General features: G+C 40.2%; 1 protein-coding gene across 1 annotated transcript; it reads left to right on the top strand.

Annotated features, from left to right (window-relative positions):
* Positions 1-26,070, top strand: fndc5b (fibronectin type III domain containing 5b). Its single transcript, XM_031734394.2, has 6 exons — positions 1-76; positions 4,216-4,334; positions 12,190-12,388; positions 17,629-17,718; positions 24,076-24,268; positions 25,760-26,070. The coding sequence occupies exons 1-5, from the start codon at positions 1-3 to the stop codon at positions 24,213-24,215; spliced, it is 624 nt and encodes a 207-aa protein (XP_031590254.1). The 3' UTR covers positions 24,216-24,268; positions 25,760-26,070.
* The last annotated feature ends 1,099 nt before the right edge of the window (positions 26,071-27,169 follow it).

Genomic DNA, 27,169 nt, shown 5'->3' on the forward strand with positions numbered 1-27,169 from the left:
ATGGCTAAACCAGGCTTGTCTGCGGCGGTGCTGCTGCTCCTGCTGGGCTTCCTCTCAGCGTCCTCCGTTAATGCCGGTGAGTTTTACCACAGGTTGATGAGCGATCGTTGCGTGTAAATGTGAGTTGATGCACCGGGCCGATTAAACACATGTTGTTGTGCTTTTATTTTAGTATTAGTTCGCAGCAGCTGACTGATGTCATGCATGTGGTGTGCATTTCATCCCTTTTTGGGAAGCCACCTGACGTGACACACTGCATGTGCGTGCATCAGCTATAGGTGGACACAGTGAGCTTTAGTGATGCCAAAAAAAAAAAATGGCTGACACAAGTTGGTATCACACTGCATCAGAGTGAGAGTTTAATCCCAGTTTGTGTAAATGTTTCTAGAAATTTGTCATTCAAAAAAAAAAAAAAGTCTTTGTGGCCCCGTGACTGGCCCAGCAAGTTCTCAGTTGACTGTTAAATTCAAGTAAAGACTAAACGAGCATTAGAGCTTTACACTTTAGTTGACTAACTGACCAATCAGTGGTCATTTTCTCAGATGTGAGCATTTGCCACTTTCTCTTGTGTCACGCTAAACAAGATATTAGTGAGCATCATTTTGGCTCCTGGAATATTTCAGTTGGCATTTTTTCACCATTTTCTGAAAATTCTTTATTGTTTGGCGAGATAATCTCTAGTAGCTGCTTTAAAAATGTGCAGCTTCACCCATCCAGTGTCGTGAAGGGATGTGAAATGTGATTGAGTTACTTCCATGTAAAGCCTCTACGTACAGCAGGTCCAATCCTCCTATACGTGCGTGCGTGTGTGGGGTTGGGAGCTGGGGGACTATCTCATCTATCTTGTGCGATATTGCATGTTTCTAACCTGCGGCAACACATGTTCATCTCAGGCGTAAGATCTTGGTTACACTGCATCCTGATGATAAGCTGATAGATGACAGTCGCGTGAAAAGCCCAAATCTTGGCAATAAGCTTGTGTGGGATTTATCTCGGCCTCCAGAGATTTGATATTTTGGCTTCCCGAGGCTGGGAATGGATGTAGTTTTAAGAGGGAATTTTTGTTAATCTGCAGCAAACGCTTTAAGAATGGATGGGAATCCCTCTCTGCCATTGCATTGTTTCTGTGTCTGTGTGAGCAGAGGAAGATAAACAGCGAGAAAACAGCTAGTCAAACAGGGAGTCATAGCGATGGATCATGCCCGTACAGTACTTGGGAACACACCACACATTTACTCTGCATCAGCAAACACACACATACACACACATTCACATGCAGCCTTTGGGAGCCACTGAACTGAGTTTGTCGCCGACCACAAATGAATTTCACCAACATGATGTAACACACTGTACTGTGATGATTGTGTTATCAGCAAGCAGAAAGGGAGGGGAAAAAATAAAGTACATTCTTGCTTTTCCTATAACAACACTTTTTAACTCCAAGAACAAGTCTCAAGATTGTGTGCTCAATATTTGCACCGGTTTAATACAACAGTGTCATGTGACTGACGGCGTTTCTCCTGGAAACAAAGAGAATGCAGATAAATATTTTCAAAGAAAAAGCTTGAAAAGAGCTTGTCCAGTCGGAGCTAAAAAATGGTGCAAATAAAATCAAAAATGATCTATTTCCTGTGCAATTGTGCAACAATGAACTGACTTCAGTGGGAGGACAGATGGTAGAGCAGCCAGGTTACAAGCTTTGAGGAGTTATGACCATTACTTTCATTTTTTATGGCACGAAATGACAAGAAAGCGATGGTGAAGTACAAACTGTGCACAGGCCAGAAACAGCTATCCATTGCTGCTAACCATAGACCGTATATAAAAGACGGTAGCATCACCCATTGATCTCTTGCACTCTGTGTTTTAAAGTCGTCTGGCTGCCATCGTGTTAGTTTTTTTAGAGCCAGAAGTGAAGTTATATGAACTAACATTGGAGTTCAGTTCGCCGGTTCACCTTTTGAAATGTGTTTGGCTGCAGCAGTAAGACATAGATTTTACTCATACATGCCAACCCTCCTGATTTTTCCGGGAGAATCCCGAATTTCAGTGCCCCTCCCGAAAATCTCCCGGAGCCACCAATCTCTCGGATTTCTCCCAATTTTCCACCCGGACAACAAAATTGAAAAACCATATCCCAGAATTCATAGCGCGGCCCAGCCAATAATGGTGGCAGCTACTTAGTTTTAATATTACTCTTATTAATCTTTCTGGGTCGCAAAATAAACTTTGAGCATATTTTCAGGTGAGAATGTAGCTGTGTAAACTTGAAATATCTGAGCTGGTGAGAACAGCAAACTCCTGGCACATCGTTTTCAAACCCCCGCGGTCTTCCGCTACTCAGGTTAAACGTAATATATAAGTCACTTACATAATTTGAAAATGTTATTGTTTGGCTTTTTTCAGTGTTTTATTTGTTCGTGAGTAAATCGGTTTGGCTGAGATTAAAGTTAGACCGCAAAGGCTGGGTCATCAGGAGGATGCAGCCTCTGATTTTGGACACCCCCGCTGTTTCTGGACGGACAATAATAATGGTGACATTTAACTTATTTTATAAACAGACACTGTAAAATTCAAGTTTTTTGTATATATATATGTGTGTAGTTACGTTGAAACCAAGCACACCATTGTTTTTCTTGTGGCATTACCAGTAAGTTTGATGTGTCACATGGCCCTCTGACTATTGAAAAAACAAAAGTTGTATCCAAGATGGCCGACTTCTAATTGGCCACCATGGTCACCACCCATCTTGAGGAGTTTGCCCCCTCACATATACTAATGTGCCACAAACAGGACTTTAATATCACCAACCATTCCCATTTTATTACGTGTATCCATATAAATGGCCCACCCTGTAGTTGGTGAATATTTGCAGACAAATCTTTCATGCAATCTTTCAGACAGCCACCTCAGTCTGCAAGCAACCAAAGCGATTACAAGGAGGTTTTTGGTAACCCATGGCATGAAGCTCCTGGTGCATAGCTTTTATGCTGATGTCAATATCAGAGGTTTGGAGCTCTGCAATTACAGAGTCAGCAGAGTGTTGGGTTGAGTTTCTGTGGTTCTTAAATATATATATGTGCAATAATACTGTGTACAGTTGATCGTTGAGTATCTTGGACTGGAAGAAATTTCAAAAACTGACTTGTTGGTATCATCCTATTACAGTGAGCTCTTTAGAAGAACCTGTGCTAAAGAGGTAGACTACGTGAATGGGTGCTTGACCTTATTCAGCTGTGGCCGTGGGACCACAGCTGAATTCACCTGAATTCCTGAATTCAGAGATTAAGAGGTGTGGCCAAATATTGGGTATATGTTAATTAGTGCTAACTACCAGACTAATAAGAAGCAAAACATTCTTGAAGGGTTTTTACTCATCATATACATCCACTAAAATGTCTCCAAAAGACACTAACAGCAGAAACACAGTGGACAGTTCAGTGACTCCAGTTACAGTTTCCAGGTGTCATTTAATCTATCAAAGATTTTGATTAACTGGAATTTCCACGTATTCAACTGAATATTTACGTCACAAAATAGATAAATGCCCCTCTCAGTGACAGTTTTGTGTGTGTGTGCACATGGGCATCAAGTACGATGTCAAGGTCTCATTCTGACGTTGCTTTTACAAGTCGGGCTCATGGGAAATACAACTCTGTCTGTAATCGTAGAAGACCTTGAGTTGGTCTTAACTCTCACATAACCATACACACTTTACTCTCTGCTACCTTCGCAGCTAAGAAATGAAAAATGTTAAGAAAGACTGTAATTTAGTCAGTCAAAGTTAATTTTCTGATTGACAAATGCATCATGTTTTTTTTGTTTTTAGCAGAAGCTGCAATTGACAGAGGAAATATATCCTCAAGAGTTGTGGTTTAATGAGATATGTGGAGGAGAAAGAAGAGAGGAAAAGTTAAAGATGGGAAAGTGTGCGTGAAAGAAGAACAAAGAGAGATTAGAAAAAGCGTCTTTTCAAGGGAAACACCAGGAGACATGTATGTGCTTAATTAGGGCCGGTATTAATGAAAGGAGAAGGATTAATTTGTAGGAGGTGAAGAGAAGATCTTAAGGAAGGAGAGAGCGAGAGCACAGCGAGAGAGAGCGACGACGAGGGGAAGATTTGTTCAAGTTGTAGCGTTTATAGTTATAAAGTGTAAAGAATATTTATGGCCTGTCTCTTTTTATTTCTTTCCTCTGGCCGTGCATGTGCGTCAGACACCCTGCTGTCAGCACCACTCAATGTGACCATCAGAGAACTCGAGGTTAACTCTGCTGTGGTTACGTGGGAAATCTTGGAGGGAGACCCTGTCATCGGATTCGCCATCACCCAACAGGTACCGCTGCATGTGTTGTAGGGCCCAACCGATACAGGATTTTTTAAGACCAATACAAATATCAATATTTGGTGATTTAGAGATGCGATTTGTCGGACGATATTTATATATTTTTTACTTTCAGACATACGTAACATAAGTAGATTTCGCTAACGTTTGTTATGTGTAATTCTATTCAATTCAATTCAATTTTATTTATTTAGCGCCAAATCACAACAAAAGTCGCCTCAAGGCGCTTCACAGGTACAGCGAAAAACCCAACAATCATATGACCCCCTATGAGCAAGCACTTTGGCGACAGTGGGAAGGAAAAACTCCCTTTTAACAGGAAGAAACCTCCGGCAGAACCAGGCTCAGGGAGGGGCGGGGCCATCTGCTGTGATTGGTTGGGGTGAGAGAAGGAAAACAGGATAAAGACATGCTGTGGAAGAGAGACAGAGATTAATAACAGGTATGACTCAATGCAGAGAGGTCTATTAACACAGAGTGAGTGAGAAAGGTGACTGGAAAGGAAAAACTCAATGCATCATGGGAATCTCCCAGCAGCCTACGTCTATTGCAGCATAACTAAGGGAGGATTCAGGGCCACCTGGTCCAGCCCTAACTATATGCTTTAGCAAAAAGGAAAGTTTTAAGCCTAATCTTGAAAGTAGAGATAGTGTCTGTCTCCCGAATCCAAACTGGAAGCTGGTTCCACAGAAGAGGGGCCTGAAAACTGAAGGCTCTGCCTCCCATTCTACTTTTAAATACTCTAGGAACAACAACTAGGCCTGCAGAGCGAGAGCAAAGTGCTCTAATAGGGTGATATGGCACTACAAGGTCATTAAGATAAGATGGGGCCTGATTATTTAAGACCTTGTATGTGAGGAGCAGGATTTTGAATTCAATTCTGGATTTAACAGGAAGCCAATGAAGGGAAGCCAAAACAGGAGAAATATGGTCTCTCTTTCTAGTCCCTGTCAGGACTCTTGCTGCAGCATTTTGGATCAGCTGAAGGCTTTTCAGCGAGTTTTTAGGACATCCTGATAATAATGAATTACAGTAGTCCAGCCTGGAAGTAATAAATGCATGAACTAGTTTTTCAGCATCACTCTGAGACAGGATATTTCTAATTTTAGAGATGTTGCGCAAATGGAAGAAAGCAGTCTTACATATTTGTTTAATATGTGCATTGAAGGACATGTCCTGGTCAAAAATGACTCCAAGGTTCCTCACAGCATTACTGGAGGCCAAGGTAATGCCATCCAGAGTAAGAATCTGCTTAGATACCATATTTCTAAGATTTTCAGGGCCGAGTACAATAACCTCAGTTTTATCTGAATTAAGAAGCAGAAAGTTAGCGGCCATCCAGGTCTTTATGTCTTTAAGACATTCCTGCAGTTGAACTAATTGGTGTGTGTTACCTGGCTTCATGGATAGATAGAGCTGCGTGTCATCTGCATAGCAGTGAAAATTTATGCTATGTCTTCTAATGATGCTGCCTAGGGGAAGCATGTATAATGTAAATAGAATTGGTCCTAGCACTGAACCCTGTGGAACACCATAATTGACCTCAGTGTGTGAAGAGGACTCTCCATTTACATTTACAAATTGGAGTCTATTAGATAGATATGATACAAACCACTGCAGTGCAGTACCTGTAATACCTACAGCATGTTCTAATCGCTCTAATAGATTATTATGATCAACAGTATCAAACGCAGCACTGAGGTCTAGCAGGACAAGCACAGAGATGAGTCCACTGTCAGAGGCCATAAGAAGATCATTTGTAACCTTCACTAAAGCTGTTTCTGTGCTGTGATGAGCTCTGAAACCTGACTGAAACTCTTCAAATAAGCCATTCCTCTGCAGATGATCTGTTAGCTGTTTGACAACTACTCTTTCAAGGATTTTTGATATGAAAGGAAGGTTGGAGATTGGCCTATAATTAGCTAAGACAGCTGGGTCTAGAGATGGCTTTTTAAGTAAAGGTTTAACTACAGCCACCTTGAAGGCCTGTGGTACATAGCCGATTATTAGAGATAGGTTGATCATATTTAAGATTGAAGAATTAATTAATGGCAGGACTTCTTTGAGCAGTTTTGTAGGAATGGGGTCTAAAAGACACGTTGATGGTTTGGAGGAAGTAATCATTGAAGTTAACTAATTGGAGAAAAAGAGTCTAACTTAACACCGATGGTACTAAAAGTAGCTGTAGATAATATTACATCTGTGGGATGATTATTGGTAATTTTTTCTCTAATGATAAGAATTTTATTTGTGAAGAAGTTCATGAAGTCATTACTAGTTAACGTTAAAGGGATTGTTGGCTCAGTAGAGCTCTGACTTTTGTCAGCCTGGCTACAGTGCTGAAGAGAAACCTGGGGTTGTTCTTATTTTCTTCAATCAGTGACGAATAGTAAGATGTTCTGGCTTTATGGAGGGCTTTCTTATAAAGTAGCAAACTATTTCTCCAGGCTAAATGATGATCCTCTAAATTTGTGACACGCCATTTCCTCTCCAGCTTACGAGTTATCTGCTTTAGGCTACGTGTTTGAGAATTATACCACGGAGTCAGGTACTTTGGATTTGAGGCCTTAGTTTTCACCGGAGCTACAGTATCCAGAGTCGTACGTAGTGAGGAGGTAAAATTAATAACAAGATAATCGACCTCTGTTGGAGTGGCGTTCAGATAGCTGCTCTGCTCTATGTTGGTACAGGGCATTGAAGATGATAACAGTGGGTGGATTATATTCTTAAACTTAGTTACAGCACTTTCAGAAAGACATCTACTGTGATAAAGTCTACTCTCCACTGCTGTGTAATCAATTATTGTAAATGTAAATGTTATCAGGAAATGATCAGACAGCAGAGGGTTTTCAGGAAACACTGTTAAATGTTCAGTTTCTATGCCATACGTTAAAACAAGATCTAGAGTGTGATTAAAGTGGTGGGTGGGTTCTTTTACATTTTGAGAGAAGCCAGTTGAGTCTAATAACAGATTAAATGCGATGTTGAGGCTGTCATTTTTAGCATCTACATGGATGTTAAAATCACCCACAATAATTATTTTATCTGAGCTGAGCACTAAATCAGATAAAAAGTCTGAGAAATCAGAGAGAAACTCTGTGTAAGGCCCAGGTGGACGATAGATAATTACAAGTAAGACTGGTTTCTGAGTTTTACAGCTGGGGTGGACGAGGCTAAGCATCAGGCTTTCAAATGAATTAAAAGTCTGTCTTGGTCTTTCGTTGATTTATAGGCTGGTGTGAAAAATTGCTGCCACACCGCCCCCTCGGCCTGTGCTTCGAGGTTTCTGGTAGTTAGAATGACTCGGGGGTGTTGATTCATTTAAACTAACATAATCATCCGGCTGCAACCAGGTTTCTGTAAGGCAGAGTAAATCAATTTGTTGATCAATTATTAAGTCATGTACTAACAGAGACTTGGAGGAGAGAGACCTAATATTTAATAATCCACATTTCACTGTTTTACTCTTTGGTTCAGATGTGGATACTGTATTGTTCTTTCTTTGTGATTTTTTATGTTTAAGTTGTTTATTGCTGGATTTTAGTTTGTTTTTTGTCTGTTTGGGAGCTGACACAGTCTCTATGGAAATGGGTTTTTGGGGGGGTAGCAGGAGGAGAGAAGCTGCAGAGAGGCGTGTAAGACTGCAACTCTGCTTCCTGGTCCCAACTCTGGATAGTCATATTTTGGGGGGTTTAATAAATTTGTCCATATTTCTAGAAATGAGAGCTGCTCCATCCAAAGTGGGATGGATGCCGTCTCTCCTAACAAGACGGTTTCCTCCAGAAGGTTTGCCAATTATCTATGAAGCCCACATCGTTTCTGGGCTTCATAGATAGTAGTTGTTTATGAGCCCCTGATAAGATAATATGACGATGCAGTTCAAAAATAATCTCATTTCATTGTCACAAGCCATGGATTCATTCTGCCCAGCTATGCTCGGATCAGCTGGTTTGTGTTTGCGTGACAGAGTTACAGAGTGCCCTCTGCTGGACAAACTATGCAACACAAATATATTGGCAAATGCCTAATAACGCCCTGCATATTGCCGATGCTGATATATTGTTATATAGTATATATGTTGTTCAGGCTTTAATGTGTTGTGTGAGTATGTTATGTGTGGAGAGCGAGTCAAAAATGATGGCTTAATCAAACGGAGTAAGACTTTTATATAGTGTAGCCCCATTCCTAGCATATCAGTACTCCTGGAATTCTGAGTTCTGATTTGGTACTAATACTTTGGCTTTGGGTATCTGCTAAATATGCCAGTGCTGCACTTGGATCCTGCAGCAGGCCAATGATCCGAAACACACCAGCAACCTTGGAATCCTCCACCTTTAAAACCAGTCTTTAAGTCTGACGTCATTAGCCGTTTCCAGGTCCAAACTTCACTTCTGGCCCCAAATTCAAACAAACACTGCGGCATCACTGAAAGTTAAAAACTGTCAAAGTTCTTTCATCTTTAATAAAATGATCAGTGTTGCTGCTTTACCAGGTGTAATAATTAAGCTTAACATCCAGACATCCATGAAAACAGAATTTATTAAATTTAGCAGAGTTAGAAGTTAGCAGGAAGTTAGCTCGCTAGTTTCCACCCAAAAATAATATACCATGTTCTGACTGAGGGAGTTCTGAATAAATTAAAACGTACAGCTCTGCTATCACTTACGACTTAAATGAAGACAGAAAACTAAACAGTAGTGACGTTTGTAGGGTTACTGAAGTTGGGCTAACTGGTATGTAATGATGTGCTATGTGATGGCTAGCTACACAGCAGTGGTTAGCATAATATAAACACATTAGCACAGTGAAGCTGAAGGATGAACGCTATCTTTTTTCCACTTGATAAAAGTTAATGTGAGGGTTCCTGATGGTTAGGGACAAATGCAGTTGCTGGATGCTGTAAACGGACCAAACTTCAGTCAGGAGACAACTGAGATAATCCATACACAATATGAGGTTAGTCATTAATATACTGCTGGATTGGCTGGGCTCTAGTTACATTGTAAGATTTTAAAACGTGACCTTTAAAATGAATAATGGTAGATCAAGAGAGGCCGACAGTGATCACTGACTTTTTTTAGGGGCTTGGTCAGATTGAATAGAACAAGATACAAAGCATTAAAACATGTTAAAAACACAACAGCCTTAATAAATGCAGAGTAGTTTGGACCTGGAAGCCGGGTTCATACGTCATCACTTAAAGACCGGATAGCTTAAGAAAAACAAAATGAATACCTTGGAGTGTCAATGTCTTGACCTGAATCCGATTGAGATGCTGTGACACGACCTTAAAAAGGCAGTTCATGCTAGAAAACGCTCCACTGTGGCTGGATTACAACAATTCTGCAAAAATGAGTGGGCCAAAATTCCTCCACAGCTGTAAAAGACTCAATGCCAGTTGTCACAAACGCTTGATTGCAGTTGTTGCTGCTAAGGGTGGCCCAACCAGCTATTAGGTTCAGGGGGCAATCACTTTTTCACACAGATCCATGTAGGTTTGACACAACTGAGGAAGCTCCTCAGTTGTGTCAAACCATTTGAAAACGGTTTCTGGCTTACTCAAAAACTACTGCTTAGGAAAAACAAAACACTATAGGCATCGTAGGCATGAATGACCCCCCCAAACTGTTCTCCTGCTACCAAATGGTGTATTGTTGCTACTGTAAACAATACAGAACAGAACTGAGTAGATTAGACCATTGTCATCTTGGTTAAAATTGGGCTGGAGCAATTCAGGACCGCATTCTGGTATGGAGTTAAATACAAAATAATGTCAAACAAGTTCATTTTTGACTGATGCCATGGGGACAGTTAAGTCACCACATGGTCCCACCTGCCCACATACTTTTCTCTTTTTCATCACTGTCACTGCATCCATGCTGCAGATGTCAGTAAAGTTGAGTCTGTGGCACTTCAGCAATATATAGCTCTACTCAAGGGAAGCGAGAATAAACAGAGTAACTTTTTTTAAAAATTTAAATGCAATGTGTCAGACAGCTCAACAAACAAACAAACCATTTCTGTGGTAGGTAACGACTGCTCAGCAGGTGACATTTGATAAACTGGAAATGTAAATTTTAATCACACATCAGATCTGTACATGTGTTGCTGAAGTTATTAGGTTATTTCATATTGTGAAACAGCTTTGACAACACATTAAATGATAATTTAAATGTTATTCAGAGGTCATATATCGCTGCTACTTTAAGTTCAGGATAGCTGCAGATATGTAAGAGAGTGAGAGAGAATAAAGATGGTGGTAAAAATATAACTTCCACAAGGAAAAAGCTTTAAAAACCTTATTTTTGGGCAAAGTCTGCAAAACGTTAATTTATTTTTGACAGTTCTAGACATAGGATAATCTAGACATGCAGTTTTTGACCACTGAAATGAAGTTCATTTAGATAATGCTTCAGAATAACAGGACTTACTTCTAAAAGGAGTCATCAGTCATCTGCTTACATGGTGTAGAACTGAACCCACAAAGAGCAGCAAACCTCAGAACAAGCAGCAGCAAAGGCCTGCTAACCACAGCCTGTTCACCAAACAAATCTACTAGAGATCACAGTCCAGTAATTATGTCACTTATTACTAAGCGAGTCATATCCCCAATTGTCCTGTTACACCAGAACTTAGGGTTGTACCACCTGCCAAATAGCATTTTAACCCCTGTTTGTCACCAATGTCCAATTATTGGATATTTGGATCCCTACTTTAGATATCAATATCAAATAAAAGCCCATGAATCTGTTTATAATTAATTTTTTAAAAGTATCTGTATTGATTGTTGCTAGAAGATCATCACATTTGAGGTTTTCTTCACAGTTAAAAAAGTCCAGGGATAGTTGTCTGTACATCTATTGGCTAATGGCTAATTCCACATATAGTGTGAAATATGGCACCAAACCACAGGTTTAACATAAATAAACACCAAAAAAAAGCATGTGAAATCCAAAGTCAGAAAATCATAGCTTAAAAAAAATACCAGAAACTTGTATTTGGCCATATTGCCAAATACAAATCCAACCTTCCCAAATGCACATGTAGATACACGTATGAGGAGAAGCTGGGGTGAAGGTGGGTTGCAAAGAAGCTTGCAGATGCACAGCAACTGCAAGCCAATGCGACTTAAATAACGTGCCGTATATGAGATTTTCCGGTTGGTTTTATATTAGAGGGTTCTCTAGGCCAGTTTCTAGTTCAGTTTCTGAGGCCACATTGTTTAAGATCCTCTTTCAAATATGCTTTTTCAAATGCACCTCCTGTCTACATGAAGTTTTAATGGTTTAAGAAATCTGCTTCTTTAATTGCCTGGTAAACAAAAGTGCCCCCAAGGTGCCTTACTTTTAATCTAGCAGGAGCCAATTGGCCTGAGCAAGCAGCCCTAGCTGGATAATAATGTACATTTCTAGCGGAGTGTACACTGCCAGAGAGGCTCTCTCTCCCTCTCTCTCTCTCTCTTTCTTTATGCTTAATTACATTGTAAAAAAAAACCCAGAAGGCTTTATTTCAGCATTTTCCTTTCTATTAACCAAGAGAGACGTGTTTGCATTTGCACCACATCAGACCTAACCAGGAAAATTGGACTTTGCCACTAGAAATCTGAACTTGATAAAGCGTGCACCCTGGGAATGTTCACTAACAAGAAGAAAGGAAGTATTGCTAAGCCTATTATTTTAAGTGAATATATATATATATATATATATATATATATATATATATGTATGTATATGGAAATGTCACCCTTTTCATGCCAAAGAATTCACAAGTGGGTACTGGCATATCGGGGGAAAAAAACTAATACAAAATGTACACTTCTGCCTTTCTGATCTTTGTGCTTCTGCAGAAGAAGGATGTACGCATGCTGAGGTTCATCCAGGAAGTGAACACCACCACACGCTCCTGTGCATTGTGGGATCTGGATGAGGACACCGAGTACATCGTCCACGTTCAGAGTATTAGCATGGGAGGAAGCAGCCCTCCAAGTCAGCCTGTGCTATTCAGAACGCCAAAAGAGTCCGAGAAGATGGCTTCCAAAAGCCCTGGTGAGAGAGAGAATAATACTTTTTTTAAAATTTCAGAATCTAGATATTTTAAAGGCTAACCCTGGGTGAAAACTTTACCACTGCCTTATCGCCAATTTTCTCTTTGCTTGCGTAAAGTTTCCCAAATTTTTCTCGTAGTTTCTCATTCGAATCTGTCCCTTTGAAATGCTGTATTCTTCCGATGTTTCTCAGTCAGACACAACCTTCGTATGTGTGCTTTACTTCCACAGCACATGCTACAAACACACTCATATGAATCAATAATTTAAATTCTGTGCATGCAAATCTATAAGAGCATGCTGACAAAGCAATCGTGTATCAACATAAGGACACTCGAATGGAGGAAACCAACATTCTGTTCGCCTATCCTTCCCCTGCTGACGAACATAGATCTAAATCTGCCCGTTCACAGGTAGGAGCACTTTAATAGCAGCTTTTAAACACAGACAATAACACGGAGGGCTAATCTTCTCTTAATGTTTCATCATCACAAAAAGAGTCTCTTTTTTTGACAGTTAAATCCAACAAAACACAGGAATTGCCATCAATGCTAGAGTCCCTCCCACCTCCTATTCGATGTATTGTTCTCACTCTCCAGCACAGAGGCTGCTGTTATCAGGAGCGCCTTGCACTGCTTCCAATTTTATCATGTCCGACCCAGTTATTGTGCCAAAAGCAGCTGCTTCAGAGGGACACGGCGAATGCTAAACGCTCATCAGCAGCAAAGTGATAAGAGTGGAAACAGAAGACATTAGGGAGCGGTGTATTCCCTGGAAACACCACAGTGAGGGAGCTTGCTGAGGGCCTTGTGAGGCAGAAATGTGTTGATAAGTGGTCTAGAGTATGAAAAATCAAAGCGAAGTCTATCTGAACATATGTAAGCAGTAAAAAAAAGCAACATATTAGTACATTTTTCACTAGCGCAGACAAAGAGTGATTTTTAAGCCAGCTGATTGTTATATGATTGTTAACATTTAATTTCTTGCTGTTTAACAGCAGCAACAGGGGCAAACTTGAAATTCTTGGTGATTGATGACACAGTAGGTTCTTAATTTCAAGATATGTATGCGGGTAGACGTGGGCAGATTTATCAGCTCTGCGACCACCCATTTTCTGTGGGCAGATTTTGTCCCCTGTAGCTAGGCAGGTAATTAAGTTAAGCTGCGTGAGCTGGCCGCGTCCAGCTGACTATATAATGCTTCCAGCTGACTTCATTTTAAATCGAGACTCATGTAAAAAAGGGTCTCACATACTTTATAGACTTCATGAGTAACTGCATGTCCCTGAATAAACGACGTTGCACTTAAATGATATGGAAATGATACTTTTGGCTATTTAATAATATCCTGTATATAAAAGATGGCAATGGCCACCCATTGGTGTATGGACTCTTTCTTTTTTAGCCTCAAGTCATTTTTTAATTCTTGGCCTTTTTTTTTGAGCTGCAAGTGACCAAATTTTAAAGACAGGCTGTGCTGCCGAGTTATTAGGTAGCAATGTGTAACGAGCACAGTGTAGCCTGTGATTAGATATTCGCTAATTCTTGTTAACATACGGATACATAAAAAAGAAACAAAATGCAAGAACTTCAGTCACTAAAAGACATCTTAGATGGTCTGTTAGTAAAGTTAACCAAGTCATGTTATTAGTCATATTAAAATGCTTTGAACTCTCTTGAATTAGTTGATCTAGCATTTATAAAGCTGCCTCCCTGTCACTCAAAGCACACGTGGCCCTAATAATGCATAACTTTGAGCCTTAAGCCTAATAAAGTTTTATACCCTGTGTTGCATTGAAGAGGAAATTACCCAAAGAAACGGAAACAATTTTTTATACCTGGCTGATAAAATGTTCATTTTAAGTTGAGTATTTTAACAACTTACCTCAAGAGGAAGTGACTTACTTTTAGAGTCTGCCTCAAGTGGCCATCCAAGGAACTGCATTTTTTTTTTTTTTTGCACTTGTGTGTTGGGCCTTGTTTTATTACTAAAGTTTGGCAATTAGCTTAAATAAGTATATAATTAAAAGAAAAGAAAAAAGATCTAAACTAAAATTTTCATACTGTAGCTGATTTCACGCCATTTTAGCATAAAGAGACACTCAAAGCTTGGCGAAACAATCTGATAATCAGAAGGTTAAGGTTGGTTAACCCTCTTTGGACAATTGCTGTTTTGAATAGAGTTTTAATTGTTGGTCATAGTGACAAAGATTATGGACTACATTTAGGGATTTCTCAAAATGGCTACGGCTAATGTCTTCAGCCTTGTTAAAAAATCGAGGTTACAAATCTTAATGGCGATGGACATTTTTGTTATGTTTCAGTGTACGTGAGGTCATGTGATGGCGATGTGTAGTGCGAAAGTTTGTCTTGATGTTTAGGGGCTCTGACTTTGATGGAAGTTTCTTGTCTGCCTATAGTGTCGTGCATGTGTGTGTGTTGGTGGAAGCATTCATTAGCTGCCCTGATTAAATCTCCCAGCCATTACTGCTCTGCTCGCCTTCTAAGCGGGTATTAATCAGCCTGACAGGATTTAGTATCTGTAGGCGCAAAGCAACACAACAGGAAGCCTGCCTGGGTTTCTCTCTGTCTGTGTCTGTTGTTCACATGCAAAAATCTCATGGACGTTTTGAATGCACTGACATTTTTTATGTAGCAAAACTTTTGAATTCAATTCGATTTTTCAATTTCAGTTTAATTCAGTTTTATTTATACAGCGTCACATCACAACAACCATCACCTCAAGGTTCTTTCTATTGTAAGGTAGAACCTACAATAAAATGTAATTGTAATGTGTTCTTTTTATGTTGTTTATTACATTTTATAGGCTGCTGAAAAAGCCAAACGTTTAGTAAATAAATCTTTTTCAGCAGTAAAAAATTACAAAGTCTGCTTACTGTTGGAACTGTTTTTACATTTAATTTATCTCTGAAATTCTGCTGAGCAGCATGTTGCTCTGCAGCAGCAGACTGCTCTGTAACAGTTGCACTCCTTCATGCAGTCTGGAAGCTTCCCACTAAAACCAGTGCCTTCACAGCCTTCCCATTTAAACTGCAGCAGGTTTGGACTTCTGCATCAAAATAGAATTTTGAAGTTTTGACAAAATGATCAATAATAATTTTTTTTTTCTGAATGCAGCCCGAATATGTAGTTTCACATGAACGCTACATTCTGTATTTTCTTTGAATATTTTGATCCTACATACAACGGCATTAAGCTAATGCAGAAATTCCAAAAACTGCATTTCCTTGAATGCTCAGTTGAGGCTAGCTCCCAAAACAGATTGATCCCTAAAGGCTCCCATATTTTCCTGCAGAAACAAACATGTTTACATACTGGTATAAAAACCAGTCTGGGTTTTCATAACTCATTTGTTTAAAAGCCTAAGAATTGCATTTTCATGGGTGTGGCCACTTTGACTGACAAGCTATTTCTATTAGGGGTAGGGGGAGAAATTGATACAGCACAGTATGGCGATAGTTTGTTTGGTGATATTGTATCGCTACAGAAACAGTAAATATCAGTATTTTATTAGATAATTCAAATATTCTGGGAACACTATGAACATATGGGCTCATCTCATTCACCAGCATTCTGAGATAATGTTAGCCGAGCAAACTTGAATTAAATCTGCTCAATCTGCTCAACACAGAATCTGGGCGAGGTTGTAGGGACTTATTTCACTCAGTGATGTTAAAATCAATCCATAACATTTATGTGAAGTGGGTTTTTTTCACGGATTATTGGTTGATAGCTGAAAAGCAGTTGCAGCTGAAAAACGTGATAAATTGCAATACTCAGCATATTGCAAAATTCTTAAATCGCAGTAATGTCATATTTTGAGTTCGTGTCATATTTTGAGTCTGTGTAGTTAACTGTACTAACAGCCCTTCTAAGAAGTCAAAGTTCTAGTTTTGCAGAGTGAAGCTGTATTCATTTGTATGCTACATACCATTAATTAGCAGGTATTTCCTGTAGCTATTAATCTGAAGTAGAGAGCTTACGCCTGACTCTTCATGTCTCAAGGGGCTCGATGGCTGATGCTAATGTTACCAACACTTGCCAAGGGAGCAACCTCAAGGCTGCCGTTCTGACTTTACATCCACAGAGTGTTCAGCTCGTCCGCTGGCTGATATCTCCACACCTCTCCTCATAGCTTCGGGTCTGCCCTCGCAACATAAACATATAATCTGCTCTTAGCAACTTATTAGAGTACAACCTTTCCTCTGCGCAACCCTAGGGACTTAGTTTGAGCTCAGAGGGATCACCATGGAAACAGCAGAGTTTTGAGCAAGCCAGAACACATTAGTGTCAAAATCATCATCCCCGACTCCAAACAGCAAAACGGTGACCTGAAGAGACCACAATTGGGGATGAAACGCAGCCCTTCCTTAGAGGTCACAGCTACACTTACCTGCACCTCATCATCATAGTTTGAAATTTTAAAAAAAGATAGTTGACAGCTGTGAGCAAATCTAAGACTTCCCAGTAAATAACTAAATTGCAATAAAAGTGACGCTCGTCCTTAAACACATGTTTTATCACTTCAAAGTGTAACAGAAATCAAACATATCAGTGTCTTATATTGTCAGCAACGTCTGGTCCATTTGGTTTTATTGCACTGAGGTTTTCTTTGCTGCAGCTCCATAAAGGGTACTGTACACCTTTAAGATCAGCTCCCTTCAACCAGTGTGTGGTCAGCACTTCCTTTGGGGATATGCACATCAACTTAGGATGCAAGCCCAGACAAAGTATTGACAGTGATGTCTTTATTCAGTTTTTTTTCATGTTTTTTACCCTTTAGATAACAGACTGACCCAGGGGAAGCAGGCTGGGGAAGAAGGTGGAGGAAGGAAGGCAGTTTGACTAAGGGTATATGGGAGGTAGCATAAGGCCTTGTGTTGGCAGCAGGGAGGAAGCGGTTGTAGTCCAGACTGTGTTCAAACCTTTAACCCACTGATTGGTTTTATGCTGCAGCTGCCAGAGTGCTGTCAGCAAGAGGAACACAATGAGTGATGGGGTAGGGATCCTGCTTACTCTGTCTCTGCGGACCTCTGCTCTCACTTAGCTTTAATTACACTGACCAGAGTGGAGAATTTACACCAGTCAGCCTCTCTGCTCTCTTGTCACCCTGCTTGATTCTTTTATCTTTCCCTGCAGAGTTTCAGAGTATGTGGGACGATGAATCGCAGCATCCTCACCGACTGTTGACTGTGCTCACGTTTCTGTGTTCTCTCTCCAGACGAGGTGACGATGGAGGAGGTTGGCGACGCTGCCCAGCTGAGGGCGGGAGAACTCATCATCATCGTAGTGGTGCTCGTCATGTGGGCAGGTAATATTTCTGTTCAGCAATGCACATTTGCCACCACGGACCTCGTAGGAATCCACTGTCTTTGGGGCAAATGTGCTCTCTGAGTGAGTTCCTGTTAAGATGCGATATCATCCCTCTGTGATGAGTGGCGTGTCGCCTGCAGGACCTTCGAGATGATGTAAAGATAGCTAGTGTGAATTTGGGCAGTAACGCATCAAATCCAGGTCTCAGTTCAATAAACTCATCAACAGGAAGCAACTGCAAAAAATAAGCTAATGGCTTATCAGCAGACAAGCAGCTCTTACAGGAAAATGCTTATCAAAGATGTGTTTATTTAAAGTAAGTACATGCTTCCTTTATTATGTTATAAATGGTGCTGGTACATAGCATGACTCCTGTCATTATCAAACCTGACTGCTTCCTTAGTATCCACATAACATGGATAATGCACATAAGATGGACTGGTACTTATTTATGGTACCTTTCTATTCAATAAGTGTTTCTTATTACAAGTCTCAATCATTTAAACACAAATTCACACACATTCAATTCAATTCAATTTTATTTATATAGCGCCAAATCACAACAACAGTCGCCTCAAGGCACTTTATGTTGTAAGGTAAAGACCCTACAATAATACATACAGAGAAAAATCCAACAATCTTATGACCCCCTATAAACAAGCACTTTGGTGACAGTGGGAAGGAAAAACTTCCTTTTAACAGGAAGAAACCTCCAGCAGAACCAGGCTCAGGGAGGGGCGGCCGTCTGCTACAACCACTGGGGAGAGACCGGTCTCCCCAACCAGTCGCTGTGTTCCAGTGGATACATTGGTGTGTGTCAGGATTTATTACCGGATACTTTGGCATGAGGACTGTAAGAGTCAGGGATCGATTCCCGACAACCCACAACCACCTGTCTATAAAGCATTGTCCAGTAACAAGACTAAACTTCCAGCCCTGCTTGCAGCTCTGTGATGATGCTAGCCTTAATGCTGCTTCAAGCTAATTGCTAACATTAGGATTCTACCATATTTACCATTTTCACCATTTCGTTTTGACCTTTCTTCTATAATGCTAAATGTAAAGCACTGATGCTTCTCCTAGATTACATGTCAAAAGATCTTTGACATGGTGACGGTGAGACAGTTTGCTTGAAATTAGTTGAAATCATCATGTGAGAAGGAAAATTCTGTTTGTCAGCTAAACCTTAAGAAAGGTTGATCTTGGAGCCATGAGTACCAGATAAAGTAGGAGGGTTGTGTCAGGAAGGATATCCTGCATAAAGTCCTGTCAAATCAGACATCTGGATCCATCTGCTGTGGTGAGCCATTGGAAAGATACGGGAAATAATAATAATGACTAAAAACATCAACGTGTTGCTAGTTTGACTCTGGAAACTCTGGAATAGCCGGTTGTCGTTAGGAAGAGCAACTAGGATCATAACCTCAATAGAAAATTACACAGCTGACATCTTTCTTCTCTTTACTCTCAGACTGCAAGCTTACTTATGATCCCTGCAGGCTTAGACTGCTAGGCATTCCCATGATGCATTGAGTATTTCTTATTCACTCTTTTTTACTCTCCCGGTGTTTTTATCACTTGTTTTAATTCGTTTTCATCTCTGGCTCTCTTGCATGTGTGCATTTTTTCCCCTCACCCTACTGGTCACTACTGGGGTTTCTTCCTGTTAAAAGGGAGTTTTTCCTTCTCACTGTCACCAAGTGCTTTCTCATACGGGGATCATCTGATTGTTGAGGTTTCCTCTTTAATATTTGTAGGATCTTTACCTTACAATAAAAAGTGCTTTGAGATGACAGCTGTTGTCATTCAGCACTGTATGAATTGAATGGATTTGAATATTTGTCTTCTGCAAACAATCTATAATCTGTGTGCAACTCTCTACTCAGTGTCAGAGCAAAAAAATAAATATATAAATAAAACTCATCCTTTTATCACTATTGAGCAGAGTTACATAAACTAGTGTATCTGTCTGTTACAGGGGCAAAGATTCATCCTCTGGAGATTACACACAGTCCCATAAACCAGCGGTCCCCAACCCCTGGGCCACGGACCGGTACTGGTCTGTGAGTCATGTGGTACCGGGCCGCGAGAGTTGAGGCTCAGGTGTGAAATTTATGGTTTTCAGGGTTTTTACCCTTAACTCGGTCTTTTCCCGTGTTGTAGTTGTGTGTCTTATTTTGAAAGAAACATTTACGCGTTACCATAGCGACCAGAGAGCATTAAGGGGCAGAGAGGAGGATGTTACTCTCAATGTTGTTGGCGCATTTCAGGAGGACGCTGCTAATAAAGTTACACAGTGAATTCGCGTTTATTATTATATTTACAAAATACCACAGTTGTTGTCTTGGTCGTATCATTTTATTTTGTTGTATTTATCCGCAACACCTTAAAGGCCGATCCGTGAAATATTGTCGGACATTAAACCGGTCTGTGGAGTAAAAAAGGTTGGGGACCGCTGCCATACAGGGAGTGCAGAATTATTAGGCAAGTTGTATTTTTGAGGAATAATTTTATCATTGAACAACAACCATGTTCTCAATGAACCCAAAAACTCATTAATATCAAAGCTGAATGTTTTGGAAGTAGTTTTTAGTTTGTTTTAGTTTTAGCTATTTTAGGGGATATCTGTGTGTGCAGGTGACTATTACTGTGCATAATTATTAGGCAACTTAACAAAAACAAATATATACCCATTTCAATTATTTATTTTTACCAGTGAAACCAATATAACATCTCCACATTCACAAATATACATTTCTGACATTTCAAAAACAAAACAAAACCAAATCAGCGACCAATATAGCCACCTTTCTTTGCAAGGACACTCAAAAGCCTGCCATCCATGGATCCTGTCAGTGTTTTGATCTGTTCGCCATCAACATTGCGTGCAGCAGCAACCACAGCCTCCCAGACACTGTTCAGAGAGGTGTACTGTTTTCCCTCCTTGTAAATCTCACATTTGATGATGGACCACAGGTTCTCAATGGGGTTCAGATCAGGTGAACAAGGAGGCCATGTCATTAGTTTTTCTTCTTTTATACCCTTTCTTGCCAGCCACGCTGTGGAGTACTTGGACGCTGTGTGATGGAGCATTGTCCTGCATGAAAATCATGTTTTTCTTGAAGGATGCAGACTTCTTCCTGTACCACTGCTTGAAGAAGGTGTCTTCCAGAAACTGGCAGTAGGACTGGGAGTTGAGCTTGACTCCATCCTCAACCCGAAAAGGCCCCACAAGCTCATCTTTGATGATACCAGCCCAAACCAGTACTCCACCTCCACCTTGCTGGCGTCTGAGTCGGACTGGAGCTCTCTGCCCTTTACCAATCCAGCCACGGGCCCATCCATCTGGCCCATCAAGACTCACTCTCATTTCATCAGTCCATAAAACCTTAGAAAAATCAGTCTTGAGATATTTCTTGGCCCAGTCTTGACGTTTCAGCTTGTGTGTCTTGTTCAGTGGTGGTCGTCTTTCAGCCTTTCTTACCTTGGCCATGTCTCTGAGTATTGCACACCTTGTGCTTTTGGGCACTCCAGTGATGTTGCAGCTCTGAAATATGGCCAAACTGGTGGCAAGTGGCATCTTGGCAGCTGCACGCTTGACTTTTCTCAGTTCATGGGCAGTTATTTTGCGCCTTGGTTTTTCCACACGCTTCTTGCGACCCTGTTGACTATTTTGAATGAAACGCTTGATTGTTCGATGATCACGCTTCAGAAGCTTTGCAATTTTAAGACTGCTGCATCCCTCTGCAAGATATCTCACTATTTTTGACTTTTCTGAGCCTGTCAAGTCCTTCTTTTGACCCATTTTGCCAAAGGAAAGGAAGTTGCCAAATAATTATGCACACCTGATATAGGGTGTTGATGTCATTAGACCACACCCCTTTTCATTACAGAGATGCACATCACCTAATATGCTTAATTGGTAGTAGGCTTTCGAGCCTATACAGCTTGGAGTAAGACAACATGCATGAAGAGGATGATGTGGACAAAATACTCATTTGCCTAATAATTCTGCACTCCCTGTATACGACCACAGTCAGTTCTACTTCCTACCAGCTGCAGAAACTCATTCTTTATAGCAGGCTGTTGCTCAGTAACAGAGGACTTTATGTTGAAATTAATTTTACATCACAGTTCACTTTTTCACTCAAGGTTAAGTGCTTTACTGTGGAAAAAGTAGACTAAATTACACATCCACATGCACACAAGAATGTGGATACTTGTTACTTGTTCTTCTAGTTATTAGTTGTATGATGCATCTCGACACTGTTTCACACGTGCAGCTATAAATATCCCTTCCTAACCCACTTCACCAAGTGCAATGATATACAAATATGGCCCAAATACTGTATAAGGTATATACAGTACACACAGTACTCTGCAGGAGACCTGGATCTCCACTGCCTATTAGCCGTGAGAGGACATGAGACGTGGATTCAAAGAGAGTCGAGAGATAGAGAAGAGAGAAAAACTGAGTCAATCGAGTTTTGAGAAGAGAGGAAAAAAAGAAAAAACGAGGGCATGGTGGAAAAAAACTGAAAGTGAAGGAGGCGAATTATGTTTTTCACTTTTTAATTGGGCCTGTGGGGAATGCTTGGGGGATATCACAGCGAGATATCCCATCTCACCCTTTGGTATTGCAGTGATCAGATGAGCGGAGGCTGACATAAGCAGAACCACTGAGGCTGGAGCCCATTCAGGCCTGGATCGCACCCTCCACGTGCTCCCCCACCTTCATGAATTATTCCCTTTCTCCTTTTCTCCGCGCTTGTTCGCTATCTGCCGTCGCATCTGTAACTCCTCTGCCATGTTTTTAATCTCCCTGACTTGAAGGCAGGTTCCATGCGGCTATCTCAACATCACGTTCATATCACCATCTGCTCATTTCACGCTGCCTGTGTCTCTGTTTCTCTCAGCCCCGTTTGAATGGCTTTATTGACACATCAGTAGCACGTATCATCACTTGCAGCTGCTGAAAGAAAAACATTTTCATGTTTTCAAGCAAAAAAAAAAAAAAAAAAAAAAGCAGTACAGTGAATCCAAAATTGTGGAGGACAAAGTATAAGTTGCTTACTTTTGGTTTAAATCAGGCTATTTTATCAGCTTGTCAGCAAAGTTTCAACATAAACAGTGTTTTACAAAAGGCGATCAATGTCTAACTGAGTGACTAAAACAAGACTTTTTCTGTCTTATAACTATTTATCTGTTACTTAATTACTTTGGTGTAGTATGAATGGCCATGGGAGAGGTCTTTATCAGTAGAAAAAGCTCTAAACTTATTAAAATACATTTTAAAAGTCCAAAATTTACACTCTCCTTCACATTTTCTAAAGCCGTCCAGTGCGTCTTTGCTGGGCCGATGTCTGACACCCAGTCTTTATCAGCAGGGTTAATATTAAATGACCCAATATGAGATGTAGCACTGAAGTTTTTCTCAGCATTAGCCAGTGGAGCTGTGTTTGCCTTCCTGTGTTTTTTTTTAACATTATATAACAAGACTAAGGCTCTTAATGTATCTACAGCAGAAACAGGAGTCAAGAGTAATACAAGGGAATGTGCTCATTTAAAAAAGAAAGCTGTAGCTCTTTCCGATTAAACTCATTTATTATGACGAGAAGCAAGTGTGGAAAAGCATGAAATAATATCATGCTGGATCGATTGGAAGGAGGATGTTCTTGGACAAGAAATCAGGCAACATACAGAGTAATGTATTTTTTTCTGCTCTTTGCACCTTTCAGGTTAACATCTAGATTCACATTTAGAAATGATTGCCTGGTATTCATGCCTCTCTGAATGTGGTATGCACGAGAGGCGTCGTAGCCTACAGCTTCCTAGTGCTGTTATTAGCATCTTCTGCCACTAAAGTATAGCGGACCCATGGGACAGACACTCCCCTAAGTATGCAGAACATTTCATTGCAGTGCATTTTAAACCTCTTATGGAAAAGGCAGAAGACTTTATGAAGTTACAATTTTATATGCACCCACCTGCCTAAGACTCTGTAGCATCTATATAAAGCAGCAGTGGGATTTTTTTTTTATTACAAAAATATGATTTGAATTATGAGCTTGTACTGCCACTCAATAATTTTTGGCAAACAAAATGTGTATCTCACTCAGTCCCACAGCATCTCCTTTCATCCAGATCCAGTTTTGCTTTTTCTTGTTGCTAATGTTTGTTTTTTCTCCCTCCAAATTTGGGTTATATTTAACTACGTTAATAAACTTTGTTAAATTTATGAAAAGTTAGGTTTGGTTATGTATAGATACTATAAATATATATATAAGGTATAAAATCATATAAATGTTACTGTTATTATTTTACCAGAGAATTACGATGCGCATTTGTCTCTCAGGTGTGATCGCCCTGTTTTGTCGTCAGTATGACATCATCAAGGATAACGAGCCCAACAACAACAAGGACAAAGCCAAGAACTCCTCAGAGTGCAGTACCCCAGAGCACCCGCAGGGGGGGTTACTGCGAAGCAACGTCTAAGATCAGCCCTGCGTCACCTTCTGCAATAACCAACTCCTTAAACCTCAGGACAGGTGAGAGACTAGAATCTTTTTAATATTATCTGCAAACGATCCCATCATACGTCATACCTCAGAAATACCCGTCTTATTGTGTTTTTATGATATATTTGTCTTTTTGAGGCAGCAACCTTAATTAAGTTACGATATCAATGTTTTCTCTTTGACTGACCATTTGCTGATCCCCTTTGCTTATGTGTCATTGTATTATTGTGTTTTATTTTGGTTATGGGCGTAGATGGTATGTAAAGATGGCTGTAGTCACTCCAGCAGGTAGATCCTGACTGAATTATCAGGAAGCTGATATTAGCGAACGGCCAATCAGTTGAAACAAACCTTTGGAACAACAAACCTAAAGAGACACTTAAAATCACTTTTACCCAGATGAACATGGATCGTTTTAAATAAGCTAACAGAGAAAACGTGAAAGCTAAACCTAAGCTATTCAAAATTTGCTAGCCACAAGCTATCAGCCTCGGTATGAGCAAAGAATAAGATACGAGTGGTTTATAAACATACTGGGAAATAATGTAACCTTACATTTGTTTAGTTATATGAATCTGTTGCAACTCCTTGCTTTTTTTGGTAAGGTAAAACATGTCAGATAAAGGCAGATGTGCAGCAACTCATTTTCGGCTAATAATTCCAATAGCAGAGCACTTTGTCTTCAGTTTTTCGGTAAGAGAAGGTTCAGCAAAAATGTAATAATTTATTCTTTTTGCATCAGAGAAAAGTTAATTTAAAAAAATCTGAAAAGTAGAAACACCCTTTGATCATGTTATAAGTGACGTTGCATAGTTTGTCCACTAGAGGGAGCTCTGCAACTTCCCTGTTGGATGTTTGGAACGCCACAAACAACAACCAACTAACCTGACCAGAGTCAGGGACGGCGTAAATTAGTAAAAATAGAACGACGCATTATAATTTTTTTAAACATTTGTTTATGTTTAATGTGTCTGAAAGGAAAAATATATTAGCCAATATATAGCAATATCGGACTTTTAAAATCACCAAATATTGGTGTTGTTATTGGTCTTGAAAATCCCATATCATTCAGGCTCTAGTGACATCAATCACTGAGAAGCAAAGTTGCTTTATGAAGCCTCGAGTAAAGCATCAACATGCTTTTGCTGTGGTCTGACTGAGAGACAAGGCCATACTGGACTTTTATCAGGTGGCGACTTGTCAGTCAAAATACAGGCTTCCTCTAAACTCATACCCTGCTTTTTTGTGCTTTTTGACTCTGATTGGGACAGTAATTTACAAAAACAAAATTGTGTTCTATTCAGCAAAATCCAAAACTAGTGATTGAGACCATAAACTCATCAGCAAACTGGTTACTTGGGTCGTATGCAAGAGAGCAAAAGGCTAATTTTGAGTGCAATTATTGAACAAGCCTTAGCGAATGGGAACAAGAAAGTACATTTTGAAAAAGGCACAAAATAAACATCATCCAGACTAATTTTCAGCCTTTTGTTGTTCAAGTGAAATGACTGTTTCTTTCAGATCCTGAGACCAACGGAAAGCCATTCTCAGAAAATATACTGAAGAACAGATAATCCATTACAGAAACTCTTCTTGACACAATGGAGAGCTCTGCAGCTACAACAGGCACAAATGTGAACTTGCAAAATGAAAAGCTGCAAAACAGTGAAAGAGGAAACACCAGATGATAAAACCCCTTTCACTTTTGTAGCAACCCAAAACTGGATCGCGGCTGATGCAGACACGAGATATTAAATGGCTGTCGGTCAAGCTCTTCTTGACGAGAACTGCTTAACCCGTGTGTTCCGATTACTCCACATCGGTGGCATCCAATCCCAGGAGTGGATCATTAAACATGAATGTCAGCTTCAGGTTCGTATCATCGGTCAGAGATGGCAGAAGTGCAGACTGCCACACACAAATAGCTGGTCCAGTCGGCACACAACAAAACAAGCTAAAGACTTTCTCTTTTTCTATGTCTGTCCATCTGCATTACCTCCTTTCTGTCTTTATAACAGCCCTCTGCGTAGCAGCTCATCTCTCTCCCTGTCTCTCTGTGTCGATGTCTCAATGATAAGCACATTGCTGTTTGGTGCTTCTCCTGTCGTGATTGTTTTAGCCCTTACAGTCCCAGTCCCGATTATGGAATGATTATATTGTTGGGTCAGAAGTATTGAAAACCGCACAGTTATTTGTTTTTAAGGTTAGATTTAGGAGTTTTCCTTCTCGCTTAAAGGGACTCTTAAGTCCAGCTTGTCAATTCGGGGATAAAAGATCAGGAGAAAATGAAAACCATGCATATGCGCAGTTGCAGCCAATTTGTTATCAGTTAGCCAACCATAATTGTCTGTGCATCGGGGGAGGAAAAAGACTGGCATAGCTGGAAAATAATAGATTTCTGTTCATATTGAGGGTTATTGCTCATTAATGCATATGCAGCACCATATGTCATCTGCAATCTGCAGCGGGATGTGAAGGGAATATGGATGAAGATATGTAGGGCATGTTCCTAATGAAATGTATACAAAGGGTAGACTGTTTGCCTGAGTTTCTTGAAGACCAATAAGGGAAGCCGAGAAGTAGAAACCAAGACATGTTGTCCAGTTACAGTCAGACCTGTTTTTATGCCCACCGGTAGCTATGAGTTGGAGTGGGTGCAGCCCTGCCAAACAAGCGTATTGTCCAGGAATTCAGAATTTCGGAAAAAGCACAGAAACTACCTGTACTGTTTCCTGTTGTCCACTATCCCTAATGTTGCCCACTGCCCACAGACTCCTCCCTTCATGTTTAACCCTCTGAGGTCTAAGTAAGCCCTAAGACCTAACCTTAAATTGTGGCAAAAGACATAACTCACTTTTTTTGGAAGAAATAGGAATAATATTTGATGTGTGTCAGTTGGAATGATTATTTTCTTTGGTCCTTGATTGTGAA

The sequence above is a fragment of the Oreochromis aureus genome, linkage group 22, assembly GCF_013358895.1.
Source record: "Oreochromis aureus strain Israel breed Guangdong linkage group 22, ZZ_aureus, whole genome shotgun sequence".
Taxonomy (NCBI): domain Eukaryota; kingdom Metazoa; phylum Chordata; class Actinopteri; order Cichliformes; family Cichlidae; genus Oreochromis; species Oreochromis aureus.

Bases quoted from the DNA above. Each gene is read 5' to 3' on its own strand.
- fndc5b (XM_031734394.2), top strand. From the start codon at position 1: ATGGCTAAACCAGGCTTGTCTGCGGCGGTGCTGCTGCTCCTGCTGGGC. The intron at 4,335-12,189 runs GTACCGCTGCAT...GTGCTTCTGCAG, and splicing joins GATTCGCCATCACCCAACAG to AAGAAGGATGTACGCATGCT. The intron at 17,719-24,075 runs GTAATATTTCTG...TTTGTCTCTCAG, and splicing joins GGTGCTCGTCATGTGGGCAG to GTGTGATCGCCCTGTTTTGT.